The sequence below is a fragment of the Miniopterus schreibersii genome, assembly GCF_964146895.1.
Source record: "Miniopterus schreibersii genome assembly, chromosome: 1".
NCBI classification, from domain to species: Eukaryota; Metazoa; Chordata; class Mammalia; order Chiroptera; family Miniopteridae; genus Miniopterus; species Miniopterus schreibersii.
The window spans coordinates 60,248,291-60,266,399 of record NC_138101.1 but is presented as its reverse complement, the minus strand read 5'-3'; the positions used below and the strand labels follow the sequence as shown (position 1 = coordinate 60,266,399).

The 18,109-nt window shown below is 37.0% G+C and overlaps 1 protein-coding gene across 1 annotated transcript in view; it reads right to left on the bottom strand.

Annotated features, from left to right (window-relative positions):
- Nucleotides 1–18,109, bottom strand: part of METAP1 (methionyl aminopeptidase 1) — a 60,704-nt gene that overhangs the window by 21,317 nt on the left and 21,278 nt on the right. The window contains exons 2-4 of the mRNA XM_081129162.1: nt 7,072–7,123; nt 2,079–2,191; nt 642–702 (exon numbers count right to left, since the gene is read on the bottom strand). Of these exons, the coding sequence (XP_080985288.1) occupies nt 642–702; nt 2,079–2,191; nt 7,072–7,123 (226 nt within the window). The remainder of the gene's footprint in view (nt 1–641; nt 703–2,078; nt 2,192–7,071; nt 7,124–18,109) is intronic.

The following is an 18,109-nucleotide window of genomic DNA, read 5'->3' as shown; positions in this document are numbered from 1 at the left end:
AGGCCCTAAGATCAGAGATTTTCTTTTCGCTTGTGCTGCAAATTACCTATCTTCTCTGGGTGTCTCACTATCATTATCTACAAAATGGAGAAGACAACAGAACCCACCACAGGAGTAACATGTGAGACCTTAGCACAGTGCCTGACATACAGCTGCGAAAAAATATCACTTATAGAATCATCACCATTACTACTATAATCATCACCACTACTAGTCCTATTATTTCTACAGCCCACTCTTTAGTTAGGCAATCATTTGCGGCCTCCACAATCTGTTTTTATCTAAATATATATTATTTAATTAAAGTAGGAGGACATGTTAAAATCAAAATGTGCTTTTAATCTAGAATTTGATAAAACAACACAAAATACAATATTATATTGAATGTAGTTTTAACATCTAAACAATGTTTTCAGAATTGGGTAGATTTCTTGGGAGAAAATAAACTTTAATTCAAATATTCCAGTGTCTCTTAAAAAGCCATGTTTACATTTATTAGAAATATAGCACTAAAACTAAAACAAAAAATAAACAAAGAAATCTGGCACTGAAAAATTTCTTCACAAAAAACACTCCTTTCTTTTGCAGTGGTCTTCAGGCTCACAAATGAAAAACTGAGGAATCAGCACAGCACAACTTACCTAAAGGGTGATCAGCATAATCTGGTCTTTGAATATAACTTGGCACAGGCCTCGTTGGCATCTAAAAACACCAAAGATGTATGCTAGTTAAAATGAATTAAAATACTTTCACTATTAAACTTTCACTATTAAAATTTATTAACAAAGGAAATAAAAGTGGGGAAAAACACTAAAAAGTTCATTCATTTCATTTAAATGAAAAGTTTTAAATGATATCTTAATCATCACAATACATCTATTTCATGAAGATTAAGCTTCATTTTCCTAGTGCTAATGCCACTTAGATATCATAAGGGGGAGAGTGACCAAGGACATTAAGGATTTAAATCACACGCAGACAACAAGGTGCTCACAGTGTTCCAAACAAACTGACAAACCAACAACAATAAAATAATGTCTCCAAGTTAACATACACCACTATGTTCCTGATCATCATCTCTGGGAGCAAGGATTAAAGAGAGGTTCTTGCCCTAGTCGGTAGCTCAGTGGTTAGTGTCAGCCTGTAGACTAAAGGATCCCGGGTTTGATCCTGGCCAAGGACACATACCTTGGTTGCAGGTTCTATCCCCGGCCCCAGTCGGGGCATGTGTGGGAGGTAACCAATCAATATGTCCCCCTCTGTCTCTCTCTCCCTTCCACTCACTCTGAAAAGCAATGGAAAAAAATACCCTCGGGTGAGGATTTAAAAAAAAAAAAAAAAGTTTCTTAAATTGCTGATATTTGTCCTAATTTTTTAAAGATTTATTCCTTTTATTTTAAAAAAAATCAGTAAAAAAATTAAGTATTTATGGATGACAAACCGATTTCAACTTAAATGGATTCCTATGTTAACACCCTAAAGCCCACCAGACAAGAACATAGGAGGGATAGGAGTGGAGGGAAAGCCATATCAAAATTAAGGTCAAGCTCTGTCAAGTGTGGCTCAGTGGTTGAGGGTCGACCTAGAATCCAGGAGATTACAGTTCGATTCTCAGTCAGGGCACATGCCCGGGTTGCAGGCTCGATCCCCAGTTGGGGGCGTGAAGGAGGCAGCCGATCAATGATGACTCTTTCATCATTGATGTTTCTCTCTCTCTCTGAAATCAACAAATATATATATATATATATCGGGTCGAAATACATCATGCTAAAAATTTTCAGAAAAGTAGTAATATACAATACCATCATGCCAGCCAGAAAATATCTATTCTCTCACTTTCTTTTTTAAGATTAAAGAAGTTTTAATCCTTTCATCTAAAATTTTTTTTGCTTCTTCTATGATTGCCAATTACCCCTATTAACTTCCAAATAATGTACCATAAAAACTGAAGAGCTAGAATGCAAACTTAGTCCTGAATGTATGATTCATAATCAGAATACAAATTTATAGGTATCATTTTTAGTAAACTGAAAATTGGTTTAAAAGAATGTTAAATGTTTATTACCTTATTTACTCACCAGTGGATAATGTGGTCGGAGTTTACCAGTGTATCGATAACCTGCCCATGGGTCAGTGTTAATATCACCTTCTAGACTCCAGGAAGACACTTCTCGCTTTGCCTTTTCATCTTCTACGTGATGGATGAATGAGAGAAAAGAAGAGAGAGGGGAAAAAAATGCTTCAGTGGTCAAGCTACTGAGCAGCAGAATTCTTTAACTGTCACCTCTTTGAACAAACACCACACCAAAGAGCCCAGGCACAAAAACCCAAGTAAACTCCCACCTTAGCTTGTATCACCAAAGCTACTGTTTCTTGCTATGTTCACAACCCTATGATACCTCAAAGATCTAAGTGTCTTGTGAGAAAAAGCCCAAGCTAACCACATTGTAAGTTTTTATATAATATCAACTAGGAACTGCTCATAAAACTTCTTTTCTCAAGTAAATGCTAACTTGTATCCTCTCTACAATATCAATTTAATTGTATCCTCTCTAAGATATCTATTTTTAGGAAGCCCATTTTGAAATATAAAATCTGAGCCTAGGCAAAATTTCTGAAGGCAGGTATTACAAATAAATTCTGTGCACTTACCAAAAGAAAGATTCTAAGTAACCCCAAAGCAAATTAAAAAAAAAAAAAAAAATTCCCACTTAGTTGATGAATATTAAGTCAATATTTCAAATTGCTTTAAAAATTTTATGAGCGTCATTTTTCTCTTTTCAGGACAGGGGTAGTAGAAGGAGGTAGGAAAAGGTAAAGATAAAGGGAGGAAACAATCAGTAGAAAGTTACTGAAAACTCAGTAGAAAAATTTAAGAATCACACACACACACACACACACACACACACACACACACACACACCCCCTTTACCAGGTTAGTTATTAATACATAATGTTGTGTTTACTGAAAGAATCCTTTCACACAGAACAGATCCTCTATGGTATCTCACATCAACAAATTGCACTTCTATCTATAATTAAAATAAAACAACTAAATAGACCTTAAATAGCAGGAATTCAAATCCCTCCCAGTATCTACCTATACCTTCTAAGCACACCCATCTTTTCCTGATTACTGTCACGCTATCACAAGTTTTGAAAGTCAGGCTTCAAATAATTTTAGAAGCGTATGAAAAAAAGAAAACCTATTTAAAATACGAAATGGGGAAGAAGAGATAAAATCATACCACATTAAGCAAGTGAGGAATGGTGAAATGGTGAAGGTGGCCGAAAGGTACAAAATTCTAGGTACAAGAAATAAGTTCTGAAGATGGAATGTATAGCATGGTGACAAGTTGACAAAAACAACAAAAAGCCAATCTAGTCAAATTTCCTCTTTTACAGATGAGGAAACTGAGGTAAGGGGGGTTCATGTAGCCAATCCATTCACATTATTCTGGAGGAGAATACAATTATAATATTACATATAAGTTAAAGAAATAGAAAAAAATAAGAATGGAAAAACAAAAGCAAAGCTCTACTGTGCTATTGAATTTTAAATCTCTCTCTTCCCTCTGGAATTCAAGAAAACCATTGTGAATGCTAATGTTAATAGGAAAACTGTCTTTCATCCCAGTGCAAAACTGGACTGCATTCACTGCCACAGGGTCAAACATTATAGAAAACTGTTAGAAATGCAGGCCCACTGATGCCTGCTTCAGCTATGAATTGCATCAAGTGCTTCTGTCTGAAATATGAACCTCAAAATAATTTTCACCTGGAACCTAGGACAGACTAAACAATCCAGAGGCAGGCTTTTGCTTTAACATACTCCTGGGGAGGGGAGCAAGGAGAAGGGAGCATATGAAATCTTTCAAAGCTTCCTGCTGATCTGCATTCCAAGCTTTCCACAACCTATTTTCAAAAAAGAATTGAAAGCAGACCTCAAACAAATAATATAACCAAAAAGCTATCTAGATGAGATTGAAATCCGGCAAGTTCTTTTCAAATAATTTACTTAGGGAAATTTACACTTCAAAAGTCAGTTCATTTACATTTTAGGATCAATTTGACCTGAGCCTTAAGTGCTAGACATATAATGGACACCTAATTAATCTTTTTCAAAAAGCTGTGAAAGCAGAGGACAGTGTAAATAAATACCTGGAAGCTGTATCTCAAACATCTGGATGAAACAGGGCCAGGTAAGATAGAGGCCGTATCAAAGAGTACCTGCTACACCCATCGTGTAGCTCAAACACATCACATCCAAGCTTTTAGTCTTTAAAAGGTTCTGTGCAGGCTGCCTCCCCCAGTCAGCTGACATAAAACAACTGCATATACCTAAGCTTTGCATAAGATGGGATCATCTGACCACAATTCTGACTCAGTTCTTCCAGAAATGGCTATTAAATAGTTGTGGAACACTTATGCACTATACATATGCTAAGCACTTTACATGGATTTGTTCACTTAATCCTCACAAAAAATTTAAAATTTCAGCATTTTGAAGGTGAAGCTCAAAGTAACACATGCTCCCAGAGCTTGAAGGAACCAATTCTGAAACATTACATAAAACTTTCGCTCTGCAATCCAAAAATCAAGCACACTACTTTGGAGGGCAGAGGAGTGGAATAAAAGTATTATTTAGTTTTGGTGTTTTTTTAAAAAGGAATTTTTATAGCTTATTTCTGGCTACTCAAAAGACATCTGTTAAATGCTTCCATACCTTACTTTAGGAATTGGGAGACAAAGAAACACACTGAATATATCAGTGGTACATAAAAAGAGTGTCGCATAAGAGAGTAAATAAGGTGTGAAGTGCTACAACCTTTACAGATCAGACTAAAAGCAAGCACTACACTATGTCCACTCTGGCAGGAAATACGGCGTAGGAAACATGCACCCAAGCATCAGCATTATGTGCCTTTAAGGGCTTTGTAATCTAACTGGTCCTTACTATGACACACACACACACAAAATCCTGCCCTTGAATCATTTATTTAACTCACACTTGAAATTTTCCTAAGGCTTGATTAGCTCTGCAATCCAAAAAACTCCAGGTCCATACAGTTTCACTGGTGAATTCTACCAAACATTTAAGGAAGAGATAATACCAATTCTACACAATCTCTTCCAGAAAACAGAAAAGGAGGAGACATTTCCCATTTTATTGGAAATAAAATTACTCTAATGCCAAAACCAGTCAAAGATATTAAAAGCAAATTACACAACAATATCCCACATGCGCAAAGATATAATCAGGCATCCTTAATTAGAGATCAGTACACATTACATGTTAAAAAAAGAAAAAGCCTAAGCATATCATCTTCATAATATGAACTGCTTGATTTGTTACCTCACTATTGTTTCTTGGAGTAAGTTGCTATCTTTTATGATGCCCCATTCCTTCTTAACCCAACATTCTTTCCCCCTAATCCCTAGCCTAATGCTCTTCTTAGCTCTGGAGATCACCCTTGCCCAGACATTCCCTCCTCTAGGACTGTCATCCTCAGTGGTGTAGTCAGGATCAGTGGAAAAGATACAGGGCTGGCCAGCTGGGGGTTGTCTCTATCCAACACAGCCCCAAAGGATCAAGAATATTAATTAGGCTCACCCGCTGAAGAAAACCATCCCAAAAGATCCAAGAGGGCACCATACTAAACACTATAGTACAAGTAAAACCCAAATAGCTTCAGTTCAGTGCAGTAATAATTATGTTCTTTTCACTTAGGGCACATCAGCTGTTTAACTCTCTTGTAGTATAGGTCTTAATGAAATGACTCTACCCTTGGAAACCCAGGACTGAAGAAACAGGCACACTTCAGTGAGTTAGCAAATGCTTAGGGTAGCAACCAACTCTAAGCTCTTTTACTCACATACTGTTTCACTTCAGCCCTTCACTCACCTATGCTTTAACTTCCTGATTATAAAATAACTGGCTCAAAGAGCTCTAAAAATACCAAACACATTAGAAATACAGTATTTATTATATGAGTGAATAAAATTAAATGGCATTACATAAACCAATTTTATATTTGATTTGAGGTAACAAATTCTGCCATTTATGCTTTGAGAAACCCATTTATTCACAATCCTTTTTCCTCCTCTCTAACCACATTTCCTCCCACACTAGCCTAGAATTTCCATGAAATGTAGGCTTCACTTTATACAGTCACAGAAAATATCTTTTTAAACTGTTGATATAAAACAATCTACCAAACTATTAGATCAGCAAATTCCTAAAAAAAACCCCCGAAGTACATGAATAATAAAAAATATATACCAAAATCAGTAAGCTGAAACAGAACCTTATAGCAAGAACACGTGCTATCTGCCAAGCCTTCAGCCTTCATCCATCAGGATGGCAATGCCATAAGAACAGAAACCCCTTGTCAATTTTCAGGTAATTGTGACAGGTTGTCTGTCTTAAGCCAGCACACTAATGACATGAATTTACAAGATGAACGGCCAGAACGGGAAAGGCCATTTCAAAGATACATTGCTGTGGATGACAGCAACAGCCAAGAAGCAGCCCATAGTTTCACTTTGTGGTGTTTCACAAAGTAACTTTGAAAGAGCAAATTAAACATTAGACTGCAAGTAATAAAATTAGATGACAGAAAAACCAAAAAATAAACACAAAGTAATATACTTTTGAGTAAAAAAAGCCATCAAAATTCAAACTAAACAAAAACAAGAAATCAGGCTAAATGAAGCTAGATAGCTCATGTGCCCCAGCCCACAATATGCAAACATTTCTAGCAAAGGAAAGAGGGTGCCAAAAGATTAGATATTCTCAGGTATTGCTCAAGCAAGATCCATTTCATGTCTTCATGTCATGTCATACAAGACCAACAAAGATATTACTCAGCCACATTTTATTTACATGATTACACAACACAAAGAATAAAAAATAAGTTCAAATTCTATCTTTTGGATTGCACTCTCAGAATATTCAAATACACACTTTCTGATTATTCAAACACACACTTTCAGAACTGGAAGAATTCTTGTCTTTTGCACAAAAGCCACTTAAAGGCATAAGGTATAGAGATGTGTGATTTCACTTACTTGCTTTCTTATGTAGTAACTTGTGAGTAGCCCAACTTCCTTTAAAACATTCCTAAAAGAGCAAACATGAAAATTAGTGTCAGGCCTTCCTTAATTAGAAACATCTTAAGGAACACTGTATATAAGAAACAGTTACCGGAAATTTCATTTGCAAAAAAACAAATCTTTGACTTCACTAAATATTGTGAAAAGCTTAAGAAATGACACCTGCTTAAAAATTCATTTCAGCCCAGCCGGTGTGGCTCAATGGTTGAGCACTGACCCATGAACCAAGAGGACCCTGGTTTGATTCCTGGTCAGGGCACGTGCCCAGATTGTGGGCTCGATCCCCAGAAGGGGGCGTGCAGGAGGCAGCCGACAGATGTTGATTATCTCCCAGTGATATTTCTCTCGCTATCCTCCCTTCCACTCTCTCTAAAATCCATATGCATTTCAAAAAGCATCCTAAACTTTAGATTACTTCAAATAAGCAAGAAACATTAGTCTATCTTATAAACAGCAAGTACAGTTACATTTCAAATTTATGACACCAAATTATTTTGAAGTATTTTTTAAAAAATCATGAGCCAATTAATCATAAAAAAGACAAGGAAAATGTTGCCGATTCTTCCATTTCTAGTACTTTGATTCTCAGTCATACCCATTGTTTACTATGTGTTGACAGTCCTACTAGACTGAGCTCTGTGAAGGAACCAATATGTCCCCAAAGCCAAACAGAGGGCCTGGCACATAGTAAAACTTGAGTGAGTACTTGTTGATTGGTCAAATGGATGAATGACTAGAAAGACTAAACTTTTCACTTAGGAAAATACGTTCACATAACATACTTCAGACACAAGCAAGAAGTACTGAACTGGAAAAAATGAGTTCAAGTAATAAATTGAATTAAAACAATGAACTCAAGCAATAAATCAGAAAAATGATTCAACCATAGATATTATTTATGCTTTGATTTTTAAAGTCTCTCCAAAGAATTTAAAATCACTCAAATACAGTAGTCCTCCTTATTACAGTTTCACTTTCCATTATTTAAGTTACCTGCAGTCACTTGCAGCCCAAAAAATATTAAATGAAAAATTCCAGAAATGAACAATTTGTAAGTTTTAAATTGTGCTCTATTCTGAGTAGCGTGATGAATGCTACTTGCACAGTCTCACCCTGGATGTGAACCATCCCTTTATCCAGCATATCCATAATTGTATACACTGCCTGCCTATTAATGACTTAGAACTGTCTCAGTTATCAGACTGACTGCCACAGTATCATAGTGCTTGTGTCAAGTAACCCTTATTTTACTTAATAATGGCCCCAAAGCACAAGAGTGATGCTGACAATTGGGTATGACAAAGAGAACCCATAAACTTTATCATGGATCTGTATGTATAGGAAAAAACATAGTATATACAGGGTTCGGTACTATCCATGATTTTAGGCATCTACTGGAGATCTTCGAACATATCCCCTGTGAGTAAGGGGACTACTGTAAATCATTACAAATACTAAGAAAATTCACAAAGTCCTATAAATGTTTTGACTATGCAAACATAAAAGAATAAGTCATGGATAAGAGTAAGGCTAAGAAAAAATAGAAAATGAAATATCCCTAGAATTATGTAGTCATTGCATCAGTGATGCTAAGGCTACTCTCCCTACAGGTTGACCCAAGGGTCTCTGAGAGGTGAGATTCTCCCTCTAGCACCCAGATCTTCACTATTTCCCCTTTACTCTCCCTGTATCCTCACAGCCTGCAGCAGTTAATAAAACCCAGGTCATACCTATTTCTTCCTACTACAACATCGACAGACTTCAAGTGTATAAAAAGGTGTCTACAACATCCTTAAGACTTTTTTTTCACTTTTGAAGCTAAAACTGAGTTCAGTCTTTTGCGGAGGATGGAGATGTGGTGGGCAGAATGGTGCCCCCAAGATGTCCATGTCCTAATCCTCAAAACCTGAGACTACGCTAGGTCGCAACTACGGTAAAGGGGATTAAAGTTACTAATCCGCTGACCTTGAGATAGGGAGATCATCTTGTTTCATCTAAACGGGCCCAAGGTAATGACAGGTGTCCTTAGAATGATGGAAGGGGGAGGCAGAAGTCAGAGAAAGATGTAATAATGGAAGTCAGGTGGAGAGATAGCTGCATTCTTATTGGCTTTGAGGATGGAGGGGAGAGGGCCATGAGCGAAGGAATACAGGCAGCCTCTGGAAACTGAAAAGGGCAAACAATAGGTTCTCCCTAGAGCCTCCAAAAGGGAATTCGGACCTACCACCACCTGATGTTAGTCCTGAGACTTGTGTCACACTTCTGACCTACAGAACTATAAGATAATAAATCTGTTGTTTTAAGCCATCAAGCTTGTGGTAATTTGTTATGGCAGCTACAGGAGGGAAAACAGAGTGATCCCTATCTACTGTCAAATTGCAAAACCACTCACAAATGGCAAAAAGATCGGTTCCTCCCCATCCCAGAGTTATAGGAAGTGGGTAGAAAAACAAACTATTTAAGGCACAAGAGAGGGATATTATGATTAATTGAAAAGACTCAAGAACTAAAATAAGTGATTTCTTCAGTATTACCACACCTCCTACAGAACAGGAAAGAAAAAGTCAATGTTGATCTATAATATGAATATAGTAATAACTATAAGTTACTGTTTACTGAATAGGTGCAGTATATGTCTATGACTCGTTTCATCCTCACAAAAACCCTGCAAGGCAGGGTTTACAAGTGAAAACTCTGAAGCACAAATATGTGATAATTTGTCTATCACATAACAGAGCTATACATGGCAGAAGACTCAAACCTAGCATTACCTCACTAAAGGCGATGCTGCTTTCTCACTGCTTTACAATGTGTGGATGGCTGGGTATGGGGGTGTGTGCACTCAATTCAAAGCATCAATTTAGCAAACATGGGTGTGATTAAGCTCTACCATGTATTAGCTTCACCACTGTAAGCTCTAAAATTTTATCTTTAAATCTAGAAAACGGTATTATTAACCATTCTCATGGAACCTCAGTTGCCTCATCTATAAAGTGGTGTTAATATCTCCAGGAGAAGATAATACAGCAGATTACAGGAGATGATGTAAATAACTGATATGAAAGTAGTTAAAGTGTCTAGCACACAGCAAGTATCAATGTACATCCCAGGTTTTCTCATTTTATGTTGGAGAATGAACTAAGGTTACTGTGATCACATATACAAAAGCCTTCTAGCTGTAGGTGGAAATGTACACTATTTTCATTACCCATTAGGACAGACTGCAAGCTGCCTACTCCATAGCCATTCCCCTCTTCCCTAACACCAACAGAATCTTGCTAGTGGAGTTGTAATGTGCCCAGCTAAAAACATTCCCAGCCTCCTTAAAGATATGGGTGGCCATGTGATCTAGTCTGGACAATACAATGTTAAGCCTAGTTGTTGGGTAGGGCTTTTGGAAAGCTTCTTAGAAAACAGGCATGCATTTTCTATTCTTTGCCCTTTCCTGCTTCAAACAGGGAGATGCTCCCTGAGGTGAAGCAGCAGTCCTGAGAACACAAAGCAACAAGCACAACCCAAGAGGCCTTCGTCCTTAATGATTTTGGGCAGAGACTGGAGTGATGCAGTAGAACCTCTGGAGGAAGCACAGCCCTACCGCCACCCTAATTTATTTTCAATGAAACTGATTTTGGGTTCCAGCCTCCAGAACTGTGAGAGGATACATTTGTTGTTTTAAACCACTCAGTTTGTGGTGATTTGTTACAGCAGCCACAGGAAGCTAATACACTACCTGACCAGACATGGCACACCAGAAGAATGAATCCAATTAGTAACTACCCTAAAACAGGGTGAAGGACTAAGTACAGTCTTTCTGAAGCTTTTTCCATTTACATGTACTTATTTATGGAGTCAACTCTCAATTATTCATGGTAATTTAAATGGGGCAAACAAAGGCACATGACATGAAACCCAGCTTCAGCCAGCAATTTCAACTTCTTCTCTTCCTCCCCTTTCCAAGCTATTCCTCATCACAGATATGACTGGCAAAGGGATGAGGCAGATTGGAGTTTCACCTGGTTTTCCTTCTTCCTGGCTAGCCTATGGCGAAGATGTTTATAGCAGTAAGACTTTGAGCAAGGAAAAGATCAAGGACAGGGAAGAAAAGAAGTGAGAGGAAAAGTTCAAAGTAGGCCCAATTTAAGAGTCTGCCAGGCCCTAGCTGGTATGGCTCAGATGGCTGGGCATTTGTCCAGTGCACCAAAGAGTTGCTGGTTCAATTTCTGGTCGCGGCACATGCCCCAAATGCGGGATCGATCCCCGGTGCGGGGCATACAGGAGGTGGCGAATGTTCGGCTCTCACATCAGTGCCCCCCATTCTGCTCTCTCTAAAAATCAACTTAAAAAATCTTAAAAAAAAAAAAGAGTGCCAGGCACTGAGGCAAGGTCCCACTCCTTTTCTTCACTTCAAGGCCTTAATTCTAATGTTTCTGTAACACCAAACACTCTGCATACCAACTACACTTGGTACAATTTCCAATTCACTTTCATTATGCCAGCTTAGAATAAACCAACTGAATGCCTGCCCAATGAGAACTTTATATGGCTAAAGTGGTATACACATCTCCTAGGTACTGATATAGCCAATATTGTAGCACCATTATAAAGAGCCTTCCCTGAAAAAATTAAGGACAGATTCATGACCCGGCACATAAACCTTCTTGTCCAAAATCCTAAGCTACTCCAATTGTTAGGTAAGCACTAGCAAGTTTATATCCTCAGCCTGGCAATCTCTTTCCCTGCTATCACTGAAATCAGAATATAAAGAAGCAGAAGACCATAAAAAATGAGGGGGAAAAAATGTCAAGAACAATATAGAAGTGACTTCTGGACAGAGCAGGGTTAACACAGATGACCTTTTAGATATTCTTCAGCTCTGCAAGCCAACAATTCTAGTTTTACAAGTAATTATGGAAGAAATTACAAGTTCTTGGAAATTTTATAATGACAGTAGAAATAATTATCTCAAAATAAAGATAAAGTTAGGAAATTCTCCCCCAAAAGGTGAGCAAAATTATAAAAAGTTAAAAACAAAGAGATAGCATTTCTTAAAGAGGATTAAACCAGCAAGTCTAACATCTAAATAACCAAGTTTCAGAAAGAAAATGGAGAGGTCAAAGAAATAACTTAAAAGTTTTCCATAACTGAAAAATAGGAGTTTACAGATGGAAAAGGCCACTTAAGGATGAAAATCAACTTGCCCAAGGCATACAATGTGAAATTTCATACCAGGAACAAGAGACGGTCCAATTAGCTTACAGAGGAAAAGGAGGGAATAATATTGATTATAAATCAAAAGAATGTGCCACAAGATTATAAATCCCAGTGCCACGAGACTTTCAACAGCACTGGAAGCTAAAACAAAATGGAGCCATAACATAAAAATTCTGAGAAAACCATTTCCAAACTGGAATTCTATATCCACCCAAACTGAAAATCAAGCATCAGGGCATAGCAAGAAATTTTCAGATATACATAATCTCAAAAATTTACTTCCCATACAGTCTTTCTAAGGAAACTACTGGAGGAGATATTACATAAAACATGAGAATAAACCAAGAAAGAGGAAGATGTGATACAGACAAGACAACGGAAAAGTCAAGGGTATCTCCAGGATGATGCTTGAAGAGAGATGTAAGGATGACTACTATGAAGCAAGCCCAGGGAGCAAAAAGTTCTGGCTGGAGGAGGTCAGAGAGTTCCAAGAGAGACATTTCCAAGATAAATTTGATTAAATGTCAAATGTATTTAAAAGTATTGAGAGGAGTGCTATACAACTATGGAAGAGTTTGGAGATGAATCAGTAAGTGACCAAAAGAAACTGTTAAAAGGAAAGGGAGGAGGGGATTTATAAATTAGAAGCATTTAACTAGGTATGTGAAATAATCTGACTAACCAACTAAAAAGTTACAAAAACCATTAACCTAATTATGGACATTTTGCCTCTATGATGGTGATACAGTAAACATAAACCTAGTCAAGAAACATTTAAATTACCTTATTGCAAATTAAGATTCAATATAATGTAAAAAATATATATATATATGCCCACTGCTAAAGAAACCCCTTTTAAATAAGTTTATAATATGAATGAATTAGCATCTAAAAAAGTAATTTTAAAAGGAAAACAATTTTAAAACTAGAAGAAATTTATAATTTTATAGAAGAAAAAATTTACGTAGTCAATTTCCCACTCAACTCTGTTCTGCTGTCACAGATCTTATACAATAATCGACAGATTTTTTAAATGCTATTATATTGATACAACCCACAGATACTGTTCCTTAAAGTGAATTTTATGTTCTATAGACAATGTAATAATTTTAAATGTCTGCTCATAGCCATATATAATACTGTATATGTCCAGATATTTAAATGCAATTTGAGACTGAAAAGGTGAACATCTTTAATGTTTAATGATACCATCTAGGTTGAGTATCCATTTCACTGTATCAATTCCTGTAGTGTGATACTTACCCTTTTTAGATCCCTGAATCCCTTCATAATCTTGGGAAAGCAGTTATTCCCTCCCAAGGAAAACATATCCATGTACAAATAAACATGCGCACACAATTCTATTTATTCATTACTCAAACAAATATAGAACACACATTATGACCAAAGCACTGTGCGAGGTTCTGAGCATTCAGCAGTGAACAGTACAGGCCCATTCTAGACAAATACCACACAGCTAATTAGACAATTAACTACATAGTTTAAGTCATAAGGGCTAAAAAGAAGAAAATACAGTGCTATGAGAAGAGTTTGAAGAGCTAAAAATATAGCCAGGGGTCAGATCATGTTAAGGATTCTAGTGTATTCTATTAACAACAGAAATCCATTAAGGGGTTTTAAACCAGAGAACAACCTGATAAAGACTTGAGCTCATGGCATCCCCAATCTCCAACCACAAACCCAAAATTAAAACTCCTTTTTCTAAATAATACACAGAATGGTCCTGAAGAACTCCATAAAACTGGGTTTTAATACAGGGGGTCCTTGCTTTTCACAGTAGTGTAGAAAAGTAAAACTGACCACGCAAGCTATAAGCATAAAAAGCAATCTTCACAATCAATATAAAAATTAAATATAAAATAATATTGAATGTCAACTATAATTAAAAAATAAAATTTTAAAAATTACAATTGGTACCTGACATAAAATTTGTCGTCAGAACCTTAAAACTGGAAAAAAACAGTAAAACTAATATTTGTTTAGTACATTGTAATTTAAAACATTAGAAATACCTAGAATTACAGTGTTTTATTTCCTTATTTAAAGACTTATCAAGGCTAGTTTGAATAGTGTTTGCCTTCTTCCCACTGTAACTTAGCAAACAGAATGAGTATCTTCTTTATACTTTTGTAGCAAACTGACAGGGTCCTGACAGACTCCTGTCTAGGTCTGTGGCGGCTCAACTTGTATCCTTTCCACTTTCAACGCCTCTACGAGTCCATTTAATGTAAAGCTTTTCGTTGGCGTCACTTCGCAAGACACTGTCATTCTTGTCATCACAACCATTTCCCTCATTTATGTCAGAAGTCTGCCTCACAGAGTTCCTCCGGCTGCACATCTAGAGTCTCTAGCATGGTGGGCAATGTCAATAGTCTCATGGACAGCTAATTCTTCTACAGCTCCATTTATATTTTATTTAGATTTCACTTCCAGCATTATCAGTTACCATTCCTTTGCTGCACTGTCATCTTTGTTGGCCAATTCCTTCTTTTGGTTATCCATTTTTGTAAGATGTCATGCACATTGATCACTGGACAATGAGAAAGCAACACAAGTAGAGGCTTTCCTGTCTGCAGGAGAACTGACAGAAAGATCACAGCAACCAGTCAGTGACAGGCTTTGAAAGCAGTGGAATGATATGGTCACTAACCGAGAGGCACACCTATGATTTTCCATAGTAGACCAAGGACTAAAGAGCTAACAGTAAAGCTTGTTCTTTATGCAGTTATTCCACGTAGATGAGAAACTGGTTTTGTTTAAATGAACCATGGTAACTAAATTCACGCATATCAAAACTGCAAAATAAGATCTGCCTTTCTATAGTTGGCAACCTGATACAACCCATTTATAAAACTTTTCTAATAGGTTATGTGAACAAAATACTTTTACATCACCCAGCACTTTTTACCTTCACAAAAGCTGACACATATTTCCTTAAATAAAATAACATCTCTTTCCCAACTGATTCATTTAGAGAACACAAAGTTTACATACCAATTTAAATTAAGAAAGGAAGGGGGAAGGAACCATCAGAGAAGTAAAAGAAGCATTTAAAAATATTAGAAACAATGAGTTATCTTCGCCTAACTTTGTAATACTACAAAAATTCACTGCCCACTTATCACTAAGGATAACTCATAATTCATAAAGAGTTTGTAAGTAGAAACAACTCAAAACCTACATGGTTTTCTAAAACATTCAATTTCAAAACTAAATTTAGGGCAGTGGCTAAAATCATGGACTTTGAAGTCAGACAGATTTGTACCCTAGCTTGGTCACTTATTGGCTGTAAAATACTGGGGGGAAAGTCTTACTATCTCTAAGTTCTGCTTTCCTCAACTGTAATGTAGAAAAAATTACTGTGTAAAATGTGTGGCCAATAAGTGCTCAATTCTAATTATCATAAATTTTGTTATTTTAAAAAGCATTTTAAATTCTAATATTGATCTTTAGCATGTGTGTCAATCCTGGCCCAAATTTTTGGCATATGAAAACTTATGACAGTTAGGCAGCTAGTGATTACTGTGGGCACTGTATCTTACTAGCCTCACTGCCCACTGAAGCTGCACACTGGTGAGGGGGACGTAAGAGCCCCGTAGAACCTGAAGATCAAATGAGCTCCCCAGCCAAAACACAGCCCATGAGCACAACCTGTGACGAATCTTTGACAGAATACTACATTATGCAGAAACAAAGGCAACCCTCTAGACAGCCAGGCTTTTTCTAAAAAAGAAAAAAAAAATTTTAAATAAAAAATGAGCATAGACTTCAGTAGCCACACTACAAAAAAGACAAAAGTCACAGAGTTAGTCTATAAAAGCTATAAACTATAAAATCTGAACAGAATGCAGGGAGCAGCTATTTGAGTACTCTAAAAAGTGAACAGTAGCAGGCTGGTTAGGGAAGACAAAAAATTTGAGGTACCACTCAACAGCTCAACACCAGGGTCAACACGAAAGTGACCACCAGGGCATAAATACAAGAGTGCTCCCAGAGAAACTCTCTAATTCTGGCTCATGGGACAGGAAAGGGAACTCCCAATGCTCAAAGAGTACAGATATCACCTTTTCTCTTTCCCGTCCACTCACACCCTAGACCTCAAGTGATCCACGAGCTTATAGGAGCCAAATTCTTGAAAGAGGTGTTTTACTCTCTTGTGGGTAAAGCTGTGGTCCAGAGAGGGTGGGGCCAAACCCCATTACTTTTTTCTCTGTGTCCTCCTGACATTTAGCCCCAGACTCAGGCATAGTCATGGAAGTGTGCAGAAGGGCAGGTAACTAAATCCCAGTTTAATGGCCAGAGGACCATAAAAGAGGATTCCCAACAAACCATAAAGTAACAAGGGAGAAACTCCAGAAAGGAACCCCATTAAGATGCTCATAACATAAAATACAGATGCTTGTGAAAAAATTACTAACAGATGTAGATCATCAGTCAGGTCTCAAACCAAGCACTGGGACAGATCTGAATAGAACTGAAAAGGCTTTGAAAACTGAACTGACATTGGAACCCACAGCTCAAAGAAGGCAGGTTACAATTTGCAGCCTGAATCTAACCAGATTAGTAGCCTGCTAAAATTAAAATGTCAACATTCTGCACAGGATTTAAACAAGACTCAAGATCTCATAATATTCAAAATCTCCAGGATACAGTCTAAAATTATCCAGCATATTAAAAAAAAGAACAACTTAACTCATACGGGAAGTGAGTCAACAGACACCAATGCTGAAAATTCACAATGCTGGCATTAATTGACAAAGACTTTAAAGCAGCTATTATTAAAATGCTCCAATAAGCAACCAGAGACATAGTTGAAACCAATGGAAAAAGAGAAGATCTTTGCAAAGAAAAGAAGATATTAAAAATACCCAATGAAGAAAAAAAATTTTTCAAATGAAAAAATTTTAATTGAAAAGTACAATAACTAAAATTAAAAACTGTATAGACTCAGCAGGCAAAATGGAGATGACAGAGGAAAGATTCAGTGAACTACAAGATCAAAAGAAACTATTCCATTCAAACACAGAAAAGATTTTTTTACAATAAACAGCACCTCAGGGACCTTGTGATGATAAAAAAGAAAACTGCTGCCCTAGCCAGGTGGCACAGGTGATCGAAGTGCTGTCCCATGCACCCAAAGGCTGGGGGTTGGATTCAAGGTCAGGGCACATGTATGGGCAACCGACTGCTGTTTCTCTCTTTCTCTCCCTCCCCCTTTCTCTCTCTCTAGAATCAATAAAAACACATCCCCAGGTGAAGATATAAAAATAAAGAAAATTGTTATGGGTAAAGAGAAAAACTGCATAATGACGTTAAAAAGGTCAATTAATTAAGATGACGTAACAATCTAAACTGCACATATTTAACAAGAGCTTCCAAATACACGAAGCAAAAAGTGACAGAAATGAAAGAAAGAAAAATCCACAATATAGTTGGAAACAAAAATCAACATCCAGTCATGATAAAAACTCAGTAAACAAGAAAAGAATTTCCTCAACTTGATAAAGACCATCAACAAAAACTCTACAGATTATATCATATTTAATATGAAAAATACAATGCTTTCTCCCTAAGGAAACAGGCATGGATTTTCACTTTTTTAAAAAAATATATCTTTACTGATTTCAGAGAGAGGAAAGGGGGGGAGGAGAAAGGGGAAGGGAGAGAAAAAAACATCAATGATGAGAGAGTCGTCATTGGTCGGCTGCCGCCTTCACACCCCTGACTGGGGACCGAGCCTGCAACCTGGGCATGTGCCCTG